At 38.8% G+C, this 25819-nt stretch overlaps 4 protein-coding genes and 1 long non-coding RNA gene across 16 annotated transcripts in view; 3 read left to right on the top strand and 2 right to left on the bottom strand.

The window, feature by feature from the left end:
• The window catches only part of LOC119497755 (myelin-associated glycoprotein-like), a 51527-nt gene extending 46306 nt beyond the window's left edge, over window positions 1-5221 (top strand). For all 7 annotated transcript variants that reach the window (XM_037786136.1, XM_037786135.1, XM_037786132.1 and 4 more), the window contains 4 exons: window positions 1138-1452; window positions 3432-3510; window positions 4432-4531; window positions 4624-5221. In XM_037786136.1, the coding sequence (XP_037642064.1) occupies window positions 1138-1452; window positions 3432-3510; window positions 4432-4531; window positions 4624-5052 (923 nt within the window). In that variant the 3' untranslated portion in view covers window positions 5053-5221. The remainder of the gene's footprint in view (window positions 1-1137; window positions 1453-3431; window positions 3511-4431; window positions 4532-4623) is intronic.
• The window catches only part of LOC119497792, a 68011-nt gene extending 55718 nt beyond the window's left edge, over window positions 1-12293 (bottom strand). For 5 of the 6 annotated variants that reach the window (XR_005208984.1, XR_005208988.1, XR_005208986.1 and 2 more), the window contains exon 1: window positions 11058-11108. This is a non-coding gene — a long non-coding RNA (uncharacterized LOC119497792). Of the gene's footprint in view, window positions 1-11057; window positions 11109-12210 lie in introns of those variants that run through there. The other variant, XR_005208985.1, reaches the window with a different exon arrangement.
• Window positions 8845-14151, top strand: LOC119497786 (myelin-associated glycoprotein-like). Its single transcript, XM_037786201.1, has 7 exons — window positions 8845-10073; window positions 12290-12568; window positions 12671-12767; window positions 12865-12906; window positions 12997-13053; window positions 13749-13926; window positions 14079-14151. The coding sequence occupies exons 1-7, from the start codon at window positions 9875-9877 to the stop codon at window positions 14118-14120; spliced, it is 894 nt and encodes a 297-aa protein (XP_037642129.1). The 5' UTR covers window positions 8845-9874; the 3' UTR covers window positions 14121-14151.
• Window positions 14152-14855: 704 nt separating this feature from the next.
• On the top strand, window positions 14856-18366 carry LOC119497783 (free fatty acid receptor 2-like). Its single transcript, XM_037786194.1, has 2 exons — window positions 14856-15769; window positions 17217-18366. Exon 2 carries the CDS (start codon window positions 17221-17223, stop codon window positions 18139-18141), a length of 921 nt encoding a protein of 306 aa, XP_037642122.1. The 5' UTR covers window positions 14856-15769; window positions 17217-17220; the 3' UTR covers window positions 18142-18366.
• An 823-nt stretch (window positions 18367-19189) lies between these two features.
• Window positions 19190-24149, bottom strand: lim2.5 (lens intrinsic membrane protein 2.5). The gene is made up of 5 exons (XM_037783960.1): window positions 23940-24149; window positions 22265-22476; window positions 20140-20289; window positions 19780-19914; window positions 19190-19354 (listed from the first exon to the last, which is right to left on the bottom strand). The coding sequence occupies exons 2-5, from the start codon at window positions 22440-22442 to the stop codon at window positions 19293-19295; spliced, it is 525 nt and encodes a 174-aa protein (XP_037639888.1). The 5' UTR covers window positions 22443-22476; window positions 23940-24149; the 3' UTR covers window positions 19190-19292.
• Window positions 24150-25819: the final 1670 nt, after the last annotated feature.

Here is a 25819-nt window from a genome sequence, read left to right as displayed (position 1 = left end):
AGTATTACATTTCAAAAATTTTACTTTGCGTAAAGTCATATTTCAGTGATTGAAATTGATTCAAAAGTTCATCTAATGTTTTATCTAGTTATTCATAAAGCTGTTGATTTGATCTGCTTAGCCTTTATTTATTACTTTAATTTACACATTTTATTGATCAATCTCTTGCATCAAGAAACACATTTTATTTAAATAACACATTATATGAAAGGTTATACATTTCAACAGGATTCAAAACACCAGATTTATATATTGGACTTTTAGAATAGTTGGGAAACAGGACAAAACAATATTTTATTAATCAGATGCAGTGTAAAAAATAAATGCTGTCAGCATTCTTAATCTGTTTCTATTACAATACAGATATTAGAAGCTAGAACCTACAGCAGACAATGTAACACATACCAATAATATTAATGTTTCATTTCTCATTTTTCAGATTCCCCCAAAAACACCTCAGTATCAGTCCATCCCTCAGGTCCAGTACCAGAGGGCAGAGATGTGACTCTGAACTGCAGTAGTACTGCCAACCCAGCAGTAAGGAACTACACCTGGTACAGAGCTGACGGAGGCCAGGAGACTGTTATTGGGACCGGACATGTTCTGACCATTAAAGCATCCAAAGACAACGGTCCATTTTTCTGCCAGACTGAAAATGACATTGGAGCTGGACGATCCGACCTCACTCAAATAGATGTTCAATGTAAGTATTACATTTCAAAAATGTTACTTTGCGTAAAGTCATATTTCAGTAAACTGATTGAAATTGATTCAAAAGTTCATCTAATGTTTTATCTTGTTTTTCATAAAGCTGTTAATGTGATCTGCTTAGCCTATTTATTACTTTAATTTACACATTTTATTGATCAATCTCTTCCATCAAGAAACATATTTTATTTAAATAACACATTATATGAAACTTAACTCACAGTTCAAACTAACCTAACCCTGGGTTAAAATGGCTACAAACAATTCATTTATTCACAATAAAGCCCCCCAACGTATAGAAAATAATCAGTATGATAGTTTTCACCTATTATGTCATATCAGTACATCTTGTCATTCATTTTTGCTAACTTGAGTAAACGTGACTTTACTTGACTCCAAACTTGTGTGTTTTCTCTACATGCATAACAGTTGCTCCACAGATCCTGCCCTCATCTGACTGCACCAAAACTGCAGCCCAGCTCAGCTGTTCCTGCAGGACCGTGGGAAATCCCTCTCCCACTTTAGAGTGGTATTTGGATGGGTTACCTGTCAATCACACTGGCAAGCTTTTAATAAGCAATGAGTCTCTGAATGACACGGGTCTGAGGAGCATCATCACTGTGAATCAACCACAGGAGACGGATCTTTCCACCTTGCTCTGCCGCAGCTCCAACTCTCTGGGATCTGCCAGTCAACGGTTTTGTGTCAACAGTCTTGAGCCTCAAACATCTGCACACAGTCACGGTCTGTATTTTGTGTACTGATTGTAAATGTTATTGGTTAGCTGGAAGCCGTCAGGATTTATAGAAATTCTGATGAACTTTAAAGACTCTAAATATTTTCACTGTTGAATTTATTCCTATTATCATTTAACATAGTGAGTATATGCTGCCCCATTTTTTGTTTCAAACACTGAATCAGAAATGCCTCTCAAAACTATTTTTACAGCCACAGTAATAATCGTAGTAATAATAATGAAATACAGTCTACTGTACCTCGGCCCCAAGATTAGTATCATCCATCAAACTTTTATATTTTCAACACTGCTATACCAGTGTAAATAAAACGTTTAAGGCTTCAATTAGGAGCCAGGGTGTCTTGGTAGAAGCGCAAATATAGTGTTACTTCTCTATATTCTGCAACTTTACCATCATGTCACCTTCTTAAATTAGTAGCAAGGTTTTTCAAGGAGCGGGACGCTCGCTCACACAAAATACTGGCACTATAAACGGGCCGGGAACACAAAGAGAGAATTAGAGAGCCTTACTAGAAAAGACTGCATTTTTGAAAGCAATGTTGATATTTGACAAATTTCACACATTTTTAATTTGGGTGTCACTGTGTGTATGTCTGTGTAAGAGTGTGTCAAAATATCTGGTGTGACTCTTGGAGGTGTTAAAACGCCCTGTTTCAAGCTATCTAGTATGTTTAACATCACTTTTAAGGTTCTCTATTTGATATCCAGAGCATTAATATAGCAGCAAACAATTATTTGTTATTTAAAGATATAGAGGAGTAATGTCTACCTGAGCAGAGAATGAAGTCACTTTAGCATGCAGCTTTAGCCATGATGTCTAGCTCTGCTTTTCCTGCAATGTGTGAAACCCAAAGTGTTTCCATCCTTTACTGGATGTGTAGTGTTAACCACTTTGGATTTTTCAATTTGGATTGAAAATGTGTGGGTGCAAGTGGTATCCATGTGGACCCTTCACTGTTTTGTACTTCCTCTTTGCGGCCAAGGCTTATGGAAAGAAGGCTGGGTCACGGGCGGACTTGGGTCTTGGGGTATAACACATGCGCAGTGTAACTGAAGCTGCAGTCGTGCATTGCGATTGGCTCAATTTTGGCGAGTGCAGGCCAGATTTTACTGCACATGTGTTATACCCCCAAAGTTATGACGCGTTGATGACGCGTGACACAGCCTCCTTTCCATAGGCCTTGGTTGCGGCCAGCTGCGGTTTGTGTTGGTTGACGGATACGGAACGGATATGACGGATACGGAATGGTTATGATGGATACGGAACTGATATGACATCACGTTACTCAAACTACAACAATAAAAGCGGCAACTTCCTTCTACCTCCGTATAGACTCAAATGAAGCAAATATATCGATTCTGGCATTAAAAAAATCTATTTCAAAATCGTAAAAAAAAAAAAGTAAAAAAATTGCGATACAGTACATAGGTGAATGGATTATTTTTTTTTAAATTATTTAGCATCATTAACTCCGAGCCACAAGGTCAGTCACCGCCCCCAATAGAAATGCTCCTAATCTCATTTAGCACCTTTAAAATGACTCAAACCATATTTAATTAGAGATACTATTGACTACTATGTAAATTAATTTACTGACGTGTTTTTTTTTCCTTTTCTTTAATACTTATATATATACATATATAGACTACTAACTCATTTATACCTCTTTCTTTTATCAAGAAAGAAGTATCTATGAATAAGTACTTACTTATTTTAATCGATTGGCAACCCTAATATATATATATATACACACACTACTTGCTCATAGATATTTCTTTCTTGATAAAAGAGGTATAAAGGAGTAAGCACTTACTTTTTTAATGTGTTTAATGTGACCTGAAGTAACACCTCACCAAGCTGAGTTTTACAGTATTATACAGTATGTCCAAAGTTTTACCAGAAGAACTATCTCTTGTCTGAATTACTTCTTTATCCTAATCTTCCATTGTCTCTTGTACGTTTCAGACAGAGTGACGTTGCCAGTTTTCATCACCACAGTTGTCACTCTACTAGTACTAGTATGTGCTCTGCTGTTTGTGAACAGGTAGGCTAACAGCTTGAGACACCAAAATGTAACACATAATAGTTATTGTTCTGCTAACTTTTACTGACTCTTTTACTGACTCTTTTTTTCTTAACTCTGTGATAAATACTGACAGTTTGCAGCGTTTGTTTGGGTCTTCTACAAAATAATGCAGAGATTATAACACCTCTTCCTAACATGCAGCGCCGAGTGAACTCTGGCGAATAGAGTGATGTCATTCACTTTTACAAAGAGAGAATGACATTGATTAAATGTCAGCGGCGATTCTGACCTGTGAAAATAGGATGGGGGTGTGCAAAACTTCCCATAAATAGAGCGAGGGCAAGCAACATGTTGCTTTGCCTGTTCGCTGATGCACGGAGCAGATGAGGACATCTTCATTGGGAAAAACTGAAACAATCTGATGTTCACATTGCTTCCAGTTAGGAAGAGGTGTAAAATGAAGTTTGCCTTTGTAGACTATTAGGTAAATCCACTGCCAACACTGGTGGGTAATGCTATAATAGGTTTCATGTCAATTAGCACTTATATAACAGACAATCATATCCCTGTAGCTCCTCCTTGCAGAGGCAGTTTGTCTGTGTTTGCCATATGTTGTTTTGATTTTCAAGACTATTCTCTGCTGACATATTACATGATTTGTGGGATTTTCTAATAATTTGTTCTAATCCACATGCAACTTGAACACATATGACTCTTGAAAGCTCTGTCAGTTTATTTATTTCACTTCAAAAACTCATGCCATTAAAATGCTGATTGCCAGACAAGTTTAAATTCATTCCCTTGAGATTAGTTTCATTTTCTGCTCCAAGTTTTTAACTTTCTCTGTGATCAACAGTTTCATCCTGTTGATTAATAAATGAGAAAAAAAGATGACTCAAATATACAATTGTAAGTTAAATGTTCTGCTGTATTTTCCAGGGCTCAGAAGACTCAGCGTAACCTTCCGAAGAGTCAGTGCACAGATGACACCAGCGCAGTTACTATGAGCCAACCTCTAACAAGTGGAGAGGGAAATGAGGTACTTTGACTTAGAGCCAGGCAGTTTTCTACTTAATTAAACCGGATTAGCAGAGTATCTGTGCAACTGATGTTTTCTCTTTAACTGTACAGGTACCAAACACAGCAGAAGAGGACATTTATGTCAACACCAACGCACTGAGACAGACAGATGTCGCCCAGCCTGCAACTGTCTCTGAGCCAGACAGCGCCAACTTGCCAAGCTCTGGACCAAACAATGCAGAAGGAGCCAGTAAAAGCTCAGAGAAGAAAAAGGAAGAAAATGATGTGATCTACTCTTCTGTGAATTGGAAGACCAAGAGCAAGAAGAAGACGGGAGAAGACTGTGTGGACATGTATCAGCCTGTTAGATCCCATCTGGAGGAGGAGAGGTGCATGGTGGGAGGCACAAGCAGAAGCTTTGTGAACGCATCAGAGATGGGAATTCTATACGACACAGTGAAGCCTGGAAATGTGGAGAAGGAAGTGGAAAGTGAATACGCCCAGGTTAAATTTAAAGACAAGAGTTCTATGCATAAATAAAGCACAGCTCTATATTGCTGTGCTAAGTTTTGAAAGATAATTTTCAGACTGTCTTACTCTCTTGTATATATGCTTTCTATTATATATATTGTATGTATGCTTTATATTATATTATCTATGCTTTATAGTATATTATATAATATAATGTGTTATATTATATTATATTATATATATATATATATACTATACTATATAATGACTGTGCAATATCATTATCATTATTACTACTCAGGTGTAATTCATACTGTGTAATATCATTTTCCACTTGTGCAATTTTGTTAATAGTCTGTTTATTGTCAATACTGTATATACTGCTTTTATACTTCCTTCTATTTAAATGGTTCATATTTTGTTACACTTTGTTTAGCTCTTTTTTTACTGTGTTAGCCGATGCATCTTGTTTTTTGCACTATCCTCTTTGCTGCTGTACACTTCGAATGTCCCCACTGCAGGACTAATAAAGGAATATCTGATCTTATCTTTCTTGTTTTGTCAGCTATGACAGAAATTTTGTTTCACGGATTAATTATGTTCCTATTTAAGTTCATGAGGTTTTTAAGATCTTGACAGATTTATGTGCCACTGAACTAACAATATTTTTTATCACATTTTAAGTTCATAATAATGATAATAATGATGACAATTTTTCACAATTTCTATTGTGTTAATGTATAATAATTAGGGCTGTCAAAGATAATAATACGCGTTAACACAAATTCATTTTAACGCCACTAATTTCTTTAACAAATTAACACAACTTGCGAATTTTAGGATGGAACAGGCTCAGTTTTAAAGCCAAACTAGAAAACCTAAGGAATCCATCGGTACCAACCATGTCATTCTAGCTTGTCACAAAGGAGGATAAATAACGCTCCAAACTTGTGCAAAATTTTGACGAGGAAAAACTGGCATGACCATTTTTAAAGGGGACCCTTGACCTCTGACCTCAAGATATGTGAATGTAAATGGGTTCTATGGGTACCCACGAGTCTCCCCTTTACAGACATGCCCACTTTATGATAATCACATGCAGTTTGGGGCAAGTCATAGTCAAGTCAGCACACTGACACACTGACAGCTGTTGTTGCCTGTTGGGCTGCAGTTTGTCATGTTATGATTTGAGCATATTGTTTTATGATAAATGCAGAACCTGTGAGGGTTTCTGGACAATATCTGTCATCGTTTTGTGTTGTTCATTGATTTCCAATAACAAATATATACATACATTTGCATAAAGCAAACATATTCCCCCACTCCCATGTTGATAAGAGAATAAAATACTTTTATCGTGATTAACTATGAACAATCATGCTAATTGCGATTAAATATTTTAATTGATTGACAGCCCTAATAATAATATAAAATACTGTATATTCACATTTAGTTTCTACTCATATAATGATGATGCTATGTGTAAAATGAAGGAGAGGCCCTGCTGTTTAACATTTATTTGACAGTGTGGCATATTTTGTTTAGCCTATTGTACTATTTTGAATATTATTTTTTTTGTTCAAACTGAACTGGCTGTAAATATATAAACACAAAGAGAAAGCAATAACATATTTCTACATTCTTCTTTATGTCTAGAGTTGCATGTGTGTATTCTTCCAAACCAGTATCTGAACGTTTCCATCAATCTCACATTTTGTATTCAATTTTAATCTTTAAATGCATTTTACCCTAACCACGGTGTTTTAAACATGTACTGTGCAACAAGTATTTGGTATACCAGATTTTAGAAAACAGTCAAGAGAGCCTCTTTTTCAGGCTTTCTCACCGTTCAGGCCGACTGCTTTAAACGACCTCAGCAAGTTTCCTGTTTGAGACTGAATAGAACAGAGGGAGGTGTAGAGGGGATTAGGTGGTGTTGAAAAGGTGGGCTTGAGCACACACATCATTGCAGATACATTCATGCAGCAGCTCATCTGGCAAGGTAAGCCCTCTTGTCAATATCCCTCAAAGAAAACTATGAAACCAGAAACAATTTTTCAAATTCTCAAAACTACTGTCATAGTACTTCGTCCTCTTTGTGATTTACTGTTACAGAACAATAGTCTGTGGTTGTGATTCACTGAAAATGAATCAAACCTTTTGGTGCTTGAGGTTTTTAAGTGTCAAAAAATGACTCCTCTAGATGCGTTGCAGTGACATAATGACTTAATAATATATGACTGTTATTTACCATTAAACATCTGCTCAGTATTTTCAACAGTTTCCTGTGTCACAGTGTAAAAGAGCATCGTAATTATACATCACAAAATGATCATAATCTAATTGTAGTAACATTGTTACAGCGGCTGTGTTTCAGAAATTGAGAGGTCAAAAGGTGACTTACTGAATGGTGTACTGCGACTACTACTCTTCATGGAGACTGCTCATCTGCTAAACTTGTTTACGGGTAATATTGAGCTTTATGTGTTTGTTTTCTGTTTTTGTTTCTTAGTAACATTTAAACATAAAAAAGATAACACAATAAGCTAATATTTCTTCATATTAGTCACATCTTAAAAAGGACTATACCTAATGTCTGAGAGTTTGGCCTAAAAAAGTAAAAAAGCAACCTCAAACCTGCATAGTTTTCAAATACAAATAAATGAATATAGCAATTACTGACGCCCTTCATTACTACGATTATTGTTAGAACACTGTGTAGTAGATAAATAATAGGTGGAGCTTTTCACTACCTATAACAAAAAGTCATAATTGTGTAACAATGGAAACATACATTGCTTGATAATATAGTAATTAATAAAACGGTAATTACAGTTTTTCTGATATTGTTAAAAGTATTGCCACACATTTTGTATTAACACTATATTTGCAATGTAGCGGATCTGCATACAAAAAAAAGTGTGATATATGGTCCTAATAATATATTGTTTCTGAGAAGTCATTGCTTTTTTTCACGTCACTCTGGTGTGGTAAGTGGCTCTAAATACTGCAGCAAACTCAGCTTTGTGGTTAATCGGATCTCACAGTCACATCTCTCTGTGCATGTCCTTTGCGTCACATATTTTATTTTCTCATTCATCACCAAAAGTAGCATCACGAAATTGAACAACCAAATCTCTCTCTCTTCTCCTCCTCCTCCTCCTCCTCACACCCCACAAAGTCATTTCAATGCTTCAGCAGGTGAGATGCTGGAGCATCGCTGTACCCACAACAGTTACCGCAGTGGAGGAGAGCTGCGTTGTGGTGCCATGTCAGACACAACCTCATTCTCGGGTCATCTGGTACCAGTACCATATCACCTATTATCCCGTGGTGTATGACAGGAACCGCCCAAATACAGTGGAACACCAGTTCAGAGGACGCACCTCAGTACTGGGTGAAGCTGCAAAGGGCAACTGCACCCTGATGATTGATAATGTGAAGAAGGCAGACAACAACCTCAAAGTTTATGTTTGGATCGACCCAGACTCCAAAACAACTCAGAAATTCCATCTTCAAACTGTAACTATCTTTGTTGGTAAGTATTTGTAAACTTTAATTTAATTTAGAAAATCAAAGTTTGAAAGCAAAAGTTTGCAGGTTACATTCATAATAAAAATATACTCTACCATGCAAGAGTAACAGAATTAGGCTGCACAATTAATCAAAACTTTATCAAAATCGCAATATGGCCTACTGCAATTTCCAAATTGCAGGGGGCGCAATATTTGTTAAAGCTGAAATGTGTGTCAAAATACCATTTAAAATCAAATATTGTTGTTCTGCAGAGATGTCCTGACTTATACATCATATTCTACAGACTAAAGAAAAGATCTTTGTTTGGTACAAATCCCTGCAAAAATCACACCATAATCATTGTAATATGTTTTTCAAGGAAAATGAAAATAATTATGTCAAAATTATAATTTTCTATAATATCACAAATCATATCGCAATTGCAATATCAGTTAAAATAATTGCAATCGGGCCTAGATATTTTTTCAAAATCATTCAGCCCTCATAACAATTTCTTAAAGCGCCCAGGAAACACCACTGCACCTCACTTCACTGCGCCACACGCAGCTAAAGCATGCTAACAAGACAGTTTAACATATTGCAGTTTTCCTCTATCCTTGAACTCACATATCCACATTATTAAGTTGTTGACTACGCTGAAAGCTACACAGTTACTGATCCTAAACACCACACACTTTACCTTCACCATACCCAACCTGTGGTCCATGTAAAGCAAAGGGAAAACCTCACCACCCTTAAATCAAATTCACATACGCCATGTCTGTAATAATACATTTCATTCACACAGTTGTTAATCTGGAAATAATGTTATTTTTTTATATATATATTTTTTTTTATATTTTCCTGACTTTTCCAATATCACTTTGTTTTGACTTCCAGAGAGAAAAGCTCCCTTAATCTCCATTCAGAAGCAAATAGTGGATGGGGAGATTTTCCAGGCTTACTGCAGCGTTAACTTGTACTCCTGCCCTTTCTCACCTCCATCCCTTCATTGGAACATAAGTCCATTTCTAAAAAACTTCACTTCGATGACTTTCAATGAGCACGTACAGGGTCAATGGTCGTACACAAAGACACTTAAAGGACTGGCAACATATGAAATGCATAAAAGCGAAATGTCGTGCTCTGCAAAGTTCAGAACCTTCACCACAAGGAGTCGACAAATTACACTCAACGTTTTATGTAAGTGATACAGTTCACCAGTTCAAAGTATACAGTAAATGACAGAAGTACATTTCCTTGCCAGGTCTTACTATTTTATCGTACATTATGATTTCCTATACCCACAGATGAACCTGTGACTGTGACCCTGATACTGGAAAAGGAACCGATAGTGGAGGGTGGCAGCGTCACCATGGAGTGTGCAGCTAACTGTAACCCACAACCACACACCTACATATGGCTGGAGAGACGGATGGGTCAGAACAACGAAATAACTTCAACTGAGAGGAAAAGGCTCTTCGACAACATCAAGCGAGATACTTCTCTCTCCTGCATCGCATACAATGACATTGGCACGGGGAAGTCCAACTGGTTGGATCTGGATGTTCAATGTAAAGAAATATTACATTCTATTTCCTCTATTGCATCAGAATTTAATGATATAATCTTACTTTCTTAGGCTGTGCTAAACATTAAACACCAATGAGTTGCTCTGCAGGCTACTGAACAACACCACCAGAGAAATTAACACTTAACAGGCAGCAGCCTGCATGTGGGTCACTCATTAACAAAAGCATGCTCTGCAGCCAAACATTGTTCAAACCCACACAACATTATTTTATATTATTGTGGATGTCTCCAAAGATACCACATATGTCAAGCTGAAGTTTGGGAAATGCATAATGATGGATAACAAATTTGAATATTTCACTATAAAACATCATACAGCTTCAGTTAAGAGTTACATATACTGTACATATGTATGAGATACTGTCAGCAGGGTGAAATAAGATTATTTTAACATGTTTAATACTACTAAGGCGTAAACAAAAGAGGTGTAAGTTAAGGTTAAGAGGTACAACAGTTCACACAGTTTGGTTATGAAAGAGACCAACAAGAGATTTTCATCTATTCTCTCTCATATTCCAGCACTTATTTGGTTGATTACTGTACCAGAACCACACAAGACACCTATTTAACATACAGTATATAGCAGAGATTGACTCTGCTGATTTTAATGCCAACATGGAGCCAAAATAATAGAAAAGAAAACAACTGTGCAACTCCATCTGCTAAAAAGATGATGTGACTGCATTGAAATCTCCAGGACGGATTGTAAATGGACATTGCGGTGATATTGTGTAGCATAAGCAACAACATTTGGGAGCAGGAATAACTCTGTAGCTAGAGCACTGAAACCAAAATACAACATACATCAAGCACCAACACACACCAGACAGAAAGACATCTCATGCATGTGTAGCTACCCAACCATGGGCATTTCCAATGTTGGCAAAACATAACACAATACAATACACAGGACTTTGTGAAACAAAGCAATGCCCAGTGGTTAAAAAAAAACAAGCTTTACTGACCATTAAAATAACTTGGTCTGGAGTGTTGGTGTTAAAACCCCCCAGGGAAAATAGTGATGTGTTGGTCGCGAACGATCCGGTTCATTGAGCTGGCTCTTTTAAGTGAACGATAAGAGCCGGCTCCCGTCCCAGAGCCGGTTTTTTAATTTGTTTTATTTAATTAATTCAAGGCAGTATGACAGGATGATCTTCTCCGCACCACGTGCACTCCATGCACTGACTGTGACTGAGTGTTGTGTTAATGACGTCCGTGAGACCAATCAGGTGATGACAGACAAGGATCACACCATCAAGCAGGGAGGTGCGGGGGTGCGCGGCGCGCTGACGGTCTACAGGTACAGAGCAGGAGGAAGAGGAGGAGAGAGAGAGAAAGAGAGAGGAGTGCGGTGCGCTGCGCTGCGCTGCGGTGCGGTGCGGTGCGGTGCGTGATGCGGTGCGTTGCGTGATGCGTTGCGTGATGCGTTGCGTGGTGCGATGCGGTGCGTGATGCGTTGCGTGGTGCGTTGCGTGATGCGGTGCGTTGCGTGATGCGTTGCGTGGTGCGGTGCGTTGCGTGATGCGTTGCGTGGTGCGGTGCGTTGCGTGATGCGTTGCGTGGTGCGATGCGGTGCGTGATGCGTTGCGTGGTGCGGTGCGTTGCGTGATGCGTTGCGTGGTGCATACATACATACGATATAATGATGAAAACCGTACTCTAATTTTAAACTCGGACCTCTAAACTCGGTAATGCCGGGACAAGTCAGGCCCAGTGCATCCATGGCCATTTACCACTTAAAGTATCAAAAGTATAAGTACTCATTATGCAGAATGGCCCATTTTCAGTATGATGTATTTTATATTATTGGATTATAATTAGCGATGCATTAATGTGTTCATCACTCTATTGTTGCAGCTGGTAAAGCTGGAGCTCATTTTAACTACTGCTGGGTAGCTTCATCTATAATAATACATCATCATTTAATCGTTGATTTATGTTTTGTATTCATAAACTGAATCTGCAAAGTAACTGAAGATGTCAGATACATGTAGTGGAGTAAAAAGTACAACATTTGCCTCTGAAATGTAGTGGAGTGGAAATTTAAAAATAGCATAAAATGGAAATACTCAAGTAAAATACAAAAAACTCAAAATTGTACTTAAGTACAGTACTTACGTTCCACCACTACAATAAATCCAAGATGTCAGAGAGGTTTGATTACTTGTTAAATACCATTTTCGTTCCATCTTTCCAGATGCTCCAGTAATCCTACCAGAGTCCTCGTGCCACCTGACAGGGGAAGTTGTGCAGTGTGTCTGCCAGGCGGAGGCGTCCCCTAGTGCCTCTATTAACTGGGCCATTGATGGAAAGGATACTCTTCCATCCTCCTTCAGCATTCTTTCCACGAATAACAAAAATGTAGTCTCCGGGGAAATAAGTGGCCCAGCTCAAAACCAATCTAACTTATCTTGCACAGCCACAAACTCACTGGGCAGCGTCATCAAACAGCTGTCTGTAGATTTCTCAAAAACATGTAAGTTACATTATCATTTGCACAAACTACACCCAAAAGCAGACCAAGAGTTATTTTTGTGTGTGTATCATATTTACTAATTAAGTTATTTTCCTTTTACAGCCTCTTTGTATATGTGGTTGTCACCTTTAATACTCCTAGGAATTGGTTTGTCCTTTGGATGTGCGATGTTGATTTACAGAAAATATTCTAGAAACAGGTTGGTAGATTTCACTCTTTGTCATACATGTATGAATACTGTAATGACTGTACTGCTATGATGTATAATATTTTTACTGTTATTATATTACCCACAGACAACCACCAGGCTCCGTGTGCAACACTGGTGTCCTTTTAAGGTGTGAAACTGGAATTTAGTGTTTATACTCGACAATGATTTATTTCAAATTTGCTGAATTCAAATCACATTTTCGCATCTTCTTTTTAAGGACACACGGTTTATCGGACAATGTCCGGCAAGAACAAACATACAGCAGCTTTCAAAGGTAAATAAAATTACTCTTTTCTCAATAACAACACAAATATTTGTCTTTAGGTATTGATATGATATTGAGTATGTAGTGAGGAAAAAAGTCAGTTATTTATGACATGTGAGTATAGCCTATTTTATTTTTGTCTCTCCTCTAAGACCTCAAACATACAAAAGTTAAAGGTTTTTGTCAACATGGGCCATGTATTGATGTGCAGAAGATTAAAGGAACCATGTGTAACATTTCGAGAGTTGTATTAGCAGAAATGGAAAATAATATTCATAACTATGTGTATAATCACCTGAAAATAAGAATTGTGTGTCTGTTAGCTTAGAACGAGTTCTTCATATCTACATCGGGAGCGGGTCATCTTCACGAAGTCCGCCAAGTTGCTCTGCCATGTTCTACAGTAGCCCAGAACGGACATACCAAACACTGGCTCTAGAGAGAGCCTTTCACATTTTTATGTTACCTATGGGCCAACGGTATTATGGTACGGATGGCGAACAGCGTTTTCACGGTTTTGCACTCTGCTGCTCACGTTACCGCAGTCTTGGAAAGGGAGGAGTGAGCGGAGGGGTACTCAGTTGGTTGCAATCTGCAACGACACCACTAGATGCCACCTAATCCTAATATACCTAAATTAAAGGAGATATTTAGAGCATCTAATTTGTTCTCTGCCAATTTCCCTAACCCCCCCTTGCTATTAGATCACAAGACGAGGATGCACAATCAGGCCACTGCAGATCCGAGAGTAACCCTGAGGAGGACAGTCCTTCCTGTGTTTATGACAATGATTTTTTGGAAGAGATGAGCAGATCAACCAGAGCGCAACAGCACCAGAGTAACGCCCCCCAAAGAGAAGGCGAAATACAGCCAGAGGCAAAGGTGCAGTGAGATGTGACTGATGATAAAAGCTATGCAGTGGTTCATAACAGAACATTGCTTTTCTCCACACATTCAAAATGTCTTTTCAAGTCTTTTATTCTGCTTTTATTCAAGCACTGAGAAACATTGAAACTATACTTTTGGTTTCACAGCGTGTGGATTGCAACATGGATGATGTCTATCTAAACGACTGATCAGAGGGTATCTGCTGCTGCTCTCACACGGTAGGGTCCCTACAGTAGTCCCCACTTAAGTGCATTGCATAAAACAAATGAATTGGTGCCACATTTATGTACTACATAGTTTCCTTTTATCCAGTTTCGTCATGCTTGAGTTGTATAGATTCAGATTTAAACTAGGGCTGTCGATCGATTAAAACATCTAATCATGATTAATCGCGTTTGTCAATAGTTAACCGTGATTAATCGAAAATGAATCGCACACTTTTTTATCTGTTCAAAATGTATCTTAAAGGAAGATTTGTCAAGTATTTAACACTCTTATCAACATTGGAGTGGACAAATATGCTGCATTATGCAAATGTATGTATATATTTATTAATTGAAAACAATTAACAACACTAAACAATGACAGATATTGTCCAGAAACCCTCACAGGTACTGCATTTCGCATAAAACAATATGCTCAAATCATAACATGGCAAACTGCAGCCCAACAGGCAACAACAGCTGTCAGTGTGTCAGTGTGCTGACTTGACTATGACTTGCCCCAAACTGCATGTGATTATCATAAAGTGGGCATGTCTGTAAAGGGGAGACTCGTGGGTACCCATAGAACCCATTTTCATTCACATATCTTGAGGTCAGAGGTCAAGGGACCCCTTTGAAAATGGACATGACAGTTTTTCCTCACCAAAATTTAGCGTAAGTTTAGAGCGTTATTTCGCCTCCTTCCCGACAAGCTAGTATGACATGGTTGGTGCCAATGGATTCATCAGGTTTAGTTTCACGTGATGCCAGTATCTTCACTCTAGCTTTAAATGTGAGCAACAACCTTAAGTTGCGTCAATGCGTAAAAGAAATCAGTGGCGTTAAAACAAATTTGCGTTAACTCGTTATTATCGCGTTAACTTTGACAGCCCTAATTTAAACATATCATTCGTATTGACTTGCAAAAGAACTTACATACAGAGTATTGTCTGTTACAGTTTTAAACACAAAAGGGTTCATGTTTATTTCCTGTTGCAGTAATAACTGACGTTAATGTAGATAGGATGGCAGGAAGGAAATCAATATTCAAGCTGTTCCCAAGCAACAGAAGAAAACAGACCGACATGTGCAGCTATTCTGCGTTCTGTTGCTGGAACCACAAATGTCTCAAATTGCTTTCTAGTACTGATGCCACACTGGACTTGAACTCAGAGAAAGACGTTTTAAATTGAATGTCTGCGTGGAAGAATAATTGGTTTATCTGAAATGATGACTTATTCTCCGAGCTTGTGGTGTAGGCGTAACTTCGAATAAATGCAGGCTCATGGCTTGATGCGATCCAAACCTAATTAGTTATGCCAGGGTTTATCCCTTCAGAGATCAAGTGGGAGGAAGTCCTTTATTAATATACCCAATATGAAAGTCAACATGTTTTGCATTTTAGTTAATATTAACCAATTGGCGCCTGCTCTTTGCTTAGTGTAGAATGAGTAGAGCAGTGTGTCACACTGGGGTTGAATATGACTCGCTGTTTCCGGCTTATAACTCTTTATATCAACTCATCTTTGAACTCTTAAGTAATAAACTGTTGTCTATGACGAAAGGCACAGCAAGGCAAACAGCACGGAGCTTGTTTTTTTAAAGCCTTAACATTTTTGAAAACTTCTACTTGGGTAAGTAAAGATGTTTATTTATCAAACCTTGCACCGCAGATCATTTTTTGCTTTTGAAATTCCACATCTGGTGTTTGGAATCTGAACTTGAGGGCTGACTGTGGCTCGTTTGTTTTGGAATATTTCTGTGATCGGAGTCATGACAAGCCATTTTCCTAACTCACTTTATTAATTCTCATATTATAGAGAATTATATTATCATAGAAGTCGCCTGCAAACACATGAGGTAATAAAATTATCTATAAGCATTCTGAGAGAAACCTACAGATGCTGATTTTACTTCTTTCAAATGTGTTTGACCAGATACATTGAACAATTCCTGATAAATGAACCTATAATGCACCATAATTAATAATTTAGTTGATACTACTACCTACAGTATTATCTGACAGTTATAGGGTAACTTTGGTATTTTTCAACCTGGACTCTATTTTCCTATGTTTTTGTGCCTAACTGACTAATAGGGACAACAGTTTCTGAAAACTGGTCCAGTATTGAGGGAGAGCGCTGTAGATGGCAGAAGCTCACAGGCTGCAATATGGTGCTATTGGGGCAAGCTGGTACTGTCATTTACGTCCACTAAAAGTGCTGTCATGACTGGCTCTGATGTTATTGTCTGACATTATGGAAAGAGTCTCGCTCAAGGAGAAGTCTTGTTCTGAAATCTGGCGAGGTGACGTGTTGCTGGAAGACAACGGTAGAATAGTGGAATACATTCATGGTGGAAATGTGAGTGCCAGCTAGGCAGAGTTTGTCGTGTTGGAGTACAGAAAGTGTAGCTTAGTGTTATCTGAACGATTTTCAATGCCATGGCTGAATATTTAGATAATTTCCACAATGTGGATGAGGTCTTTGAATTCAATGACCGCCCATATTTATTTGAGCCAGAGTATACGGATATTCAGATTTCACAACGAGACATTTCCTTGAGCGGGACTTGGACACAATAAAAAACAGACTGGATCAATGAAAGGTAAGAAAGATGTTATATTTCTATGTAGTGTCTTTTTCATAATGCTGATAATAACAATCCGAGCCTGTCGGTGTCAAAAACGAGCACTTTTAGTGGACGTAACGGTACATTAACGCTGCTCACCTGCCCTTGCAGCTTGTTTTGTGGCTGCTGGTTACATTGTTATCCCTCAATACTGGACCAATTCCACAAATTGTTGTCCCTATTAGTCAGTTAGACACAAAAACATGGACAATAGGGTCCAGGTTGAAAAATACCGAAGTTACCCTTTAATATTATGTGGTTGTTTAAACAAGTTTTATATTCCCTCATAATCTTATGTATCAGAAACAAGCTGAATGTTTCTTAAATCACACACATGGCTTCACTGGTTTATCATTGTCACGGGTATCAAAATAATCTGTAATTTTTAACCACCTGTCTCAGCTACTTTATACATTTTGATTGGTGTTTGTTTACTTCCTTTGGTTTTAGGGTAATGATGGAGGCATTCGTGTGGAGTGAGGTCCTTCTCTCAGTTTACATCATTTCCTTCCTCATCGGCCTGCCGGCCAACCTCCTGGCTCTCTATGCCTTCAGCGTTAAGATCCACTCCAAGCCGCTTCCCACAGACATTCTGCTGCTCAACCTGACTGTCTCTGACCTGCTCTTTTTGATCGTCCTCCCTCTCAAGATGTACGAGGCAGCGTCAGGCATGGAGTGGCATTTGCCCAGCTTCCTGTGCTCCATCACCGCCTTCACGTTCTTCTCCACAATCTACACCAGCTCCCTGCTGCTGATGGCGGTCAGCGTGGTTCGCTACATTGGGATAGCTTTCCCCATCACCTATCATCGGCTGCTCAAACCTGTGTACGCGATAGTTATCAGTGCTGTTATTTGGTTCATTTCTGCAGCACACTGCAGCATTACTTTCATCACCCAGCACCACCCATCCCTGTCTACTAAAAACTCCAGCGTCTGTTATGAGGACTTTACAGAGAAGCAGTTGGAGATCCTCCTCCCAGTACGTTTGGAGTTTTTCTTTGTGCTCTGCCTGGTACCTCTTCTGATTTGCGTTTACTGCTACATGCGCTGCATCTTGATCCTATACAGCCGCCCCAGGATTTCCCGGCTGCAGAAGCAGAAGGCCATCGGCATGGCCTTGGGGACGCTAGCTGTGTTTCTCATTTGTGTGCTGCCATACAACTTCTCTCATTTACTGGGCTACTTCCAGGGCGTGAGCCCAAAATGGAGGTACTACACCTTGCTGCTTAGCACCTTCAACACCTGTATTGATCCCATCATCTTCTACTTTTCCTCGTCTGCTTTCCACTGCAATAGTAAAAAGTCAATTTTCAGGAAGCACGCACTCACTATTGCAAAATTACAAAGGCAGCCTATAAGCTCTGGCTCAGTGTAAAATACCAACACATTCTCATCCCAACTCATACATCACACATACTGACGCTTTGTTAGGATCCCTTGGTGTCGCTTTCTAACCTATGGCGCTCCACAACGGTTGCAGTAAATACATGGTTAACATTGTGAATGCAAACAAAAACACTTGCTTAGGTTTAGGTAACAAAACCACTTAGGAAAAATGATCGTGGTTTGGTTTAAAGTTACTACGTTTGTAAGGTGAAAATGAAACTTAACGTTGTGAACAGAGAGACAAACAACACGTTGTTGGTTTCACGCGGGACACAAACAGCGGTCTCCTGGCTGAAAGCCCTGTGTTTGATGGACCTACCCACCTGCCCTATGTGTGTTTTTTTCAGCACGTTCTCATCCCAACTCATCACATACTGATGCTCTGTCAGACGCCTCAGCGTCACTTTTTTCAAACAGTTGCTTAGGTTTAGGCAACAAAACCACTTTGTTAAGTTTAGGAAAAAACAATGATTGGGTTTAAAATTACTACATTGTACAGTGAAAATGTGACTTGATGTTGTGAACACAGGACACATGAGACACAAACAGCGGTCTCCTGGATGAAAGCCTTGTGTTTGTTGGACCCATCCGCTTCACCTCCCAACCTCCGCACGTGTCTTTTCGCTCTTTAAACTACTTTCCCTGAGTGCTTACTGTTGCTGGTTTACATCGTAGTTAATGGAACGCCCGGCGCATCTATACTGGTTGTGAAAGGGTACCTAGTGCGGCGGTATTGAACGCCGACAGCTATGACAATTCCACACCCTGGGAATGAGAACGGGCTGTATATACATATCCAGCTTCAATGTTATTATTGTACTGTATATTCTAGACATTATATCAGAATGTGTAATGCTGTACAGATTGCTTCAACAGTTCAGGTCATTTATAAAACCGTGCCTCACATCTATGTTTTGCTGGTTACTGAGTAACAAAACCTTTTGTTGTTAAGGGTGATGTAATCCTGCTCAAAGGGACAGAGCTGCTTTCCATAACAAACAATTGTAGATTATTTTATGACAAAACCACAAGACATGTTTGCTGCATATGCAAAATTCCAAATTTTATTATTTTACAGTAAATTCTCTATTTTTGAATGGGAATTGACATCCTCTGCGCCCTTGACACGTTATTTCCTGTTTAACGTGGGCCAGCCACTCTTCTGCACTCATGCATTCTGTAGGCACACATGTAGAATATACCTGCAAAACAAAACATAGGTCATATACGATGTTTGATTACCACAAGGGCCATTTCTATGAGTTAATGGCACAATAACAAACTGTTTTTTGATGGCAGGACATATATTTTGAGTTTTCTGGTGTAAATAAATGTTAGATTGAAAACATATAGTTGGCATTTTCATGAGTGTAAACCTGATGAGACTGTACTAACTAAGGAATTTCTGTAAATAAAATTTCAAGAAAATTAAAGTGTTCATGTGACAGCATTGCATTGGTGATTTTAGGATTTGCTTTTCAAGATTTGACAGAGTTGTTGTAAGATTTTTGGAACATTAACAGTTTTCCTCAGTTTGCCAGAACTGTGTAATATTCATATAAGAACTCAAACTGATTTTGTGTTTCAGCAAGTTGTAATTACACCAAAATCTTTTATTTGAACAAACCTGCAAAGAAGGTCATGAGCAGCGCCACCCAGCCTAGTATGTAGGACCAAGAGAAGCGCCAGTCGCCAAAGCGCTTGCCCAGGAAGTTCACAGTCACTCCAGTGTAAATGGCCATTGCAAGCAGAACAAAGAGAGCTGGCATGGTGGGCAGAGAGTGAAGCATATTCAAATTAATATTGGTAATAGTAACGGTCGTCTCAGTTGGAAGTCCCCAGGTGAATCTGCTACAGAGTTTCTATGGCAGGCCTTTGTCTGAGATTTACATGACATGCAAATTGACTAAATAATAAACATCATTCACGGCAGATGTAGAAAACACAATTATTAGGACATTATTTGGTTACTGTGTCCATGACTCACTTGAAACAAAGAACATGATCCCAGCAGCAAATGAGCGGTTGAACCTCTCAAAGGCCGAGAAGTGGGCAAAGGAGAGGATTCCTGCGATGATGCCGGCAAAGCATGACATGGCAGAGAGGATCATGAAAGCACGAGTGGCGTTCCAGTAGGCTGAGGACGGGTAAAACAAGGGAGAGAGAGAATTCTATAAAGATATGTGCAGATGAATAACACAGTTTCATACCAAAATGCACTGGAGATGAATCAATTTCCAAATATTTCTACTGACCCCCCTAAACGTGAACTCAGACACTTTATTCCACATAACTTTTGCCCTTGAAATAGTAAATTGTTCCACTGCTCTGCTGGACTCACACAGCAGCAATCATTAACGCTGTCATGCTGTTTGAAGGCAGGGAATCATAAAACGGTGAAGGTACACATATAAAGTGAAATGTAGTGGTCAAATTGCACAGGGAAGTGTTTTTATTCAAGAACTCACAAAGTACAATTTTGAGGTCTGGTTTTTGACTATTTGTGTGATTTTGATGCATTTTTATTTCATCCTCTCTAACTTTCCACATAGACAAGCTGCCAAATGTTGTTTTTGAAATGTTAAAATATTTACAATGAATAAAGAATCACACAGTGTATTATTACTTTTACTTCAGTAAGACACTTTTATTGGAGTACTACTTTTATATTGCAGTATTTTTATTTTTAGCCACACGTGTGTGTGTTTCGAGGGACGGCAATGTCAGTCTGTCAGTCGATCAGTCCACCATTTTGGTCCAGAGTAAAATATCTCTGCAACTATAGGATGGTTTTCCATAAACTTTTACAGTTTCCACACAATATATCCAAATGACTTTGGTGATCCTTGATTTTTCATCTAGCTCAGGGGTCAGCAACCTGCGGCTCCGGAGCAACATGCAGCTCTTTAGCTCCTCTCCAGTGGCTCCCAGTGGATTTTTTTTTTAATTAGTGGAAATGAATAACAGTTTTTTCTTCACATTTTCATTTTTATTTATCATTGTTGTAGGTCTATGGTACGATGATAAGACTGAGAATTAGGGCCACATTGAGGAAAAAAAATAAATCTGAGATTACGAGAATAAAGTCATAGGTTTACAAGAAAAAAGTAGTAGTATTATGAGAATAAAGTCATAATATTATAAAGTAATAATTTTCCGTTTTATTTTGTTTTTTCTCATAAAGTTATGACTTTATTCTCTTGATATTACGACTTTTTTTCTCATAATATTATGGCGTTATTCTCGTAATATTACGACTTTTTTCTCGTAAAGTTATGACTTTCTTATCTTTATATTACGACTTCTTTTTCTTGTAATATTATGACTTTATTCTCAAAATCTCAGATGTTTTTTCCTTCAATGTGGCCCTGATACTCTGTAGTACATTGTCTCTTTGGCCCTCACTGCTTTAGACTTATATACTTTATACTAAGACTATAAACTGTTACCTTCATCACAATGATCAAATGTTTGTGGCTTTTTCTTTCTTTCTTTTCTTTTTTTTTTGCCCTAAAATGGCTCTTTTGATAGTAAAGGTTGTACAGGTACCTGCTTGGCATCAGTACGTTAGCATTGTTAACGATTGAACTGGTAACGTGACTGTAGACTATTGGGGGGCGTTCCAAACCGTATCCTTTTTCTTTTTCCTTTAAGTACAAACTGCAGCTGCCCTTACGTAGTACGTAGGCTACTGTTGCATGCAGTATGCGTACGATTGGGAGATACTACTTCGCCGTAACATTGCGCCCTGAACGTTGACCCTCTTGCTCATATATCTGCTGAAAAGCATGCTGGTTTGCATACTGCAAAATGTGACGGATGTAGTAGGACATCCTGGTATTTTTGGCATATTGCATTTGACATTGTATGTATTGGGACATAGTAAATCTTTTTCTGGCATAGGCTACTAAATAGTAGGGTAGTATTGGTATTGGAACGCACAGTTAGTCTTTTTAAGTGAAAGTATTTTTCCACCACTGTTGCTGTCGTCACCTCAAGAAGTTCTTGTTATTGTACCTCAAAAGTAAGATAGGTAAAGCTAGACTCTGGTGAGAGTTGATGTGCCTCAGGGAGACACAGGTGAATATAAAAGAAGACATTTTCCAACTTACCAATGCTGTCAGTCTGCATGTAACACTTGCCGGACATGCAGTACCTCCACAGGCCCTGATGGGCGAAGCTGCCAGACAGACGGTACTGCATCCAGTAGTCTGTGGCTGTGGAGACCACCAACAGGATGTTCCCCACGATGGCACAGAATAGGCCCCCTCCCATGAAGCTGTGCATCATGAGTGACACTATGACAGTGGTTACGGCTTATGCACTGTGCAAAAAGAAAAGAAGATAGTTAGTAATTTTATAGAACGGGGGGGTGTATCTTTAGTTTTAATGTTTATTTAGTAGGAATCGGATTAAGGAATGGCCTGAAGGAGTGTATGCAGAGGCAGGAAAAGACACATCTAGGAGCTGCCAAATGCAGTCAGTCTGCTGTGATACAAGCCAACATCGCTACCGGTGAAAATGGGGGCTTATCTTTGCAGGTTGGAGCCCCATGATTTAAGTATCTAATGAAGGGAAGACATGCATTTACTTTTCCTGTTTAGATTTATGCAGCAGGACTCGGGGCTTAGACCACCATCCCTCCTGGCACACACCATCTACCCTAACCGTTGCGTCACCTCCTGGCAACAGTGTTGAATTCATACCACTACATTTCCTCAAAGATGACAGAGAAATGTGTTATCAGTTATTTTTGTCTGCTAGCAGCAACATTTGCAGTTCCTCATTCAAGGGAGATGCTGACCGAAGATGCACCAGGATGTTAGAGCTATCTATGTACGCATATCAGTTTGCTTTGACCATGCAGTTTGCTGTAACAACAAAGCACAGAGCTGATCATGAGAGCTGCCGGCCTGGACGGAGTAATCATACCAACCAACCACAATACGATCAGCTCACAGCAACATGTGCTCTCTCGCTCTCTCTCTCTCTGTTTGAATATGTTTTTTTTATACTCACTACTGCAGTTAAACAAGCCACAAGTATTTAAGTTAAACCCAAATCAGAAAATAGCCAAAGAACACCACAGTAAACTCACACATGACTCATAATGCTGTGAAAGACAGTGATGGCAGATACAAATGAATTGAATATCGAACAAGGTTTTAAAATGAGAACAATGACAGTTGCATAAACACAAACAAATGGGATTATTTTTTGGTGAATTAGTCCAACTCCTCAATGATAACCTGATATAATCAAGTTACTGTGGTTCCCCTACATGTGTGTAGCTGTGCAGACTGTAATAAGCCATAATCTGTTTTTGACAACAACAAATTGATATGAACTAGAAAAATTAGTCAGCATTTCACAGCAGGACAAACATCTGTTACAACCAGGTCAAACTTTTTGCCCTCAGAGACGACATACACCATCTACAACCTTTGGAGGAGGGTCTGAACATTTTAGATTTATCTGGACATGTTAAAAGGAACCACAGAGATGTGATCTTAAGACATGTATTAAGTCAAAATAATCTATGGGGTAATGATGAAATAATATAGATTTTGAACAAAACAACACATATTTATTTAAAATATGGACATTGCATGTAAATGATTTGAGCTACAATCCTGAAAGCGTGTCACTATCACATGATGAAGGCCCTCTAGGCCCACCTGTGTGAGACATACTCTCCTTAGTTAGCGTGCCATGTTTCTACTTTATTATATTGACTCCCAATTCTTACCATCTAAGTGGCATCAGCAATTAACAATATCATCTTACCTGAATTCCTCAGGATAAATCAACCCTCTTCAAGTATCAGCCTTTCCTCAGGGAAAGTGAGAGAGAGTGCAAGCCAGGAGTGAGCGAAACGTCAAAGAGGAAGCCCTAGGCTGAATTCCAAAAAGTTATCCCCTCCACTTTTCTGTCGATGGAGGCAAAATCCTTTAAAACAATCGGCACAGAACAAATGCACTTGAGCTGCAGGGCCAAAAGCCACGTGACTCTTTCACACTGAACTACATGGGAGTATTTTGGGGGGGTCAGGGGAGAGGGGGGATGGCGTTGGATGGTGATGGATGGGGGGAGGGTCTGGGTATACGAGGCCGCTGCTCTACAGTCCTTGTCTGTTGTTCTATGAGGCATTCTGGAACTGTGGATGTGCAAAGGCTTGCAGTACTGCTGTGGTCAATGGAACATGCTGAAGCGCACACTTTCTTTCAGTGTGGCTGGGGTGTGGTTATGGGGACACATACACGCTTAGAGCAGACACATGACCGCAGAGTGTGCTTAACATGTTCACTCTGAATATGAAATGACATTGTGGAAACACTTATAGCTGCCCAATACTGCATAAAACACATATACTGAAATATTGTACACCTATAGACCAAGAGAGTGGATCATATCAGTCCAGTTCTGAGGTCTCTACACCGGCTCCCTGTCTCTCAGAGAATTGATTCTAAAATACTGCTGCTGGTTTACAAAGCACTAAATGGTTTAGGGCCAAAATATATTTCTGATCTTCTGCTGTGTTATGAACCATCCAGACCTCTCAGGTCATCTGGATCAGGTCTGCTTAGTGTCCCCAGAGTCACAACTAAACATGCAGAAGCAGCGTTCAGTTTTTATGCACCAAATATCTGGAACAAGCTCCCAGAAACCTGCAGGACCACTACAACTCTGAGTTCATTTAAAACAAAGCTTCAAACTTTCCTGTTTGCTGCTGCTGCCTTTTATTAAACCAGATAATGATCTTATACTGCACTACAGCTTTTACTCTTGTGTCATATTCTATTTTAGCTTCTATCCTAGCTTTTATTTTTTGCTTGTTTTTATTTTCTAATCTTTAATGTTTTAATGTTTTTATGTTTTGATAACTGTTTTAATTATGTCATAATGTTCTTTTGCACTTTGTCGCAATGTTCTTGAATGTTTATGTAAAGCACTTTGAATTGCCCTGTTGCTGAAATGTGCTCTACAAATAAAGCTGCAATGCCTTGCCTTGCCTATAGTATTTACAATATTAGTATAAACACTGCAAACTATATGTGGCATGCAAAAAATACAATTCACATGGCATGTGTCAAAAACAGTCACAGCTGCTACAATGAGCCGGTTATTCAAAGTTATTAAGTAACATGAGCACAGTTAATATTCAGGGAACTCTTCCCTCTGAGACACCTGATTCCATCTTTATAATTAACTGCCTAATTATTCTATCCACATGAGGGATTTTTGTGAGTAATGTGATTTTATATGTCAAAGATAAAAGGCTTATTTCCGTTGTGGATGCAGGGCAAAAAAATTAAATCAATATTCTTTCAATATTTCCAACTAAAACAAAATCAGCACCGTCTTTAAAGAGCACACAGCTATATGTTTCTACGCTCCTCCCCCTGCTGATTTTGAGTGATTTCTGTGAACGTTCTGATTAATAAATGTAGGCTAAATAAATAATGCTTTGCTTGTGATGACAGTTTTGTCCAATGGGCTCCTGACACTGTGGATTTTTGATGCGTTTCGTGACTTTTTCTCTCCCACTGACCCGCTGGAAATCCCTCCTCAGAAAATCATGTGATGCACACTTTGACTCACTCAAACACACTGAATAAAATGATATCACTAATACAGGCGATGTAACGTAAAATATGTTATTTTAT

Source organism: Sebastes umbrosus, chromosome 11 (assembly GCF_015220745.1).
Source record: "Sebastes umbrosus isolate fSebUmb1 chromosome 11, fSebUmb1.pri, whole genome shotgun sequence".
Lineage (NCBI taxonomy): Eukaryota > Metazoa > Chordata > Actinopteri > Perciformes > Sebastidae > Sebastes > Sebastes umbrosus.
The sequence above is the reverse complement of the archived record's forward strand: the minus strand, read 5'-3'. Positions and strand labels throughout refer to the sequence as shown.

Excerpts from the sequence above, each read along its gene's own strand:
- lim2.5 (XM_037783960.1), bottom strand. The coding sequence starts at position 22,442 with ATGATGCACAGCTTCATGGGAGGGGGCCTATTCTGTGCCATCGTGGGG. Across the intron at positions 20,290-22,264 it reads CATGCAGACTGACAGCATTG|CCTACTGGAACGCCACTCGT; the intron begins GTAAGTTGGAAA and ends ACCCGTCCTCAG. Across the intron at positions 19,355-19,779 it reads GCTCATGACCTTCTTTGCAG|GTATATTCTACATGTGTGCC; the intron begins GTTTGTTCAAAT and ends TTTGTTTTGCAG.
- LOC119497783 (XM_037786194.1), top strand. The coding sequence starts at position 17,221 with ATGATGGAGGCATTCGTGTGGAGTGAGGTCCTTCTCTCAGTTTACATC.
- LOC119497786 (XM_037786201.1), top strand. The coding sequence starts at position 9,875 with ATGGAGTGTGCAGCTAACTGTAACCCACAACCACACACCTACATATGG. Across the intron at positions 10,074-12,289 it reads GTTGGATCTGGATGTTCAAT|ATGCTCCAGTAATCCTACCA; the intron begins GTAAAGAAATAT and ends CCATCTTTCCAG. Across the intron at positions 13,054-13,748 it reads ACATACAGCAGCTTTCAAAG|ATCACAAGACGAGGATGCAC; the intron begins GTAAATAAAATT and ends CCTTGCTATTAG.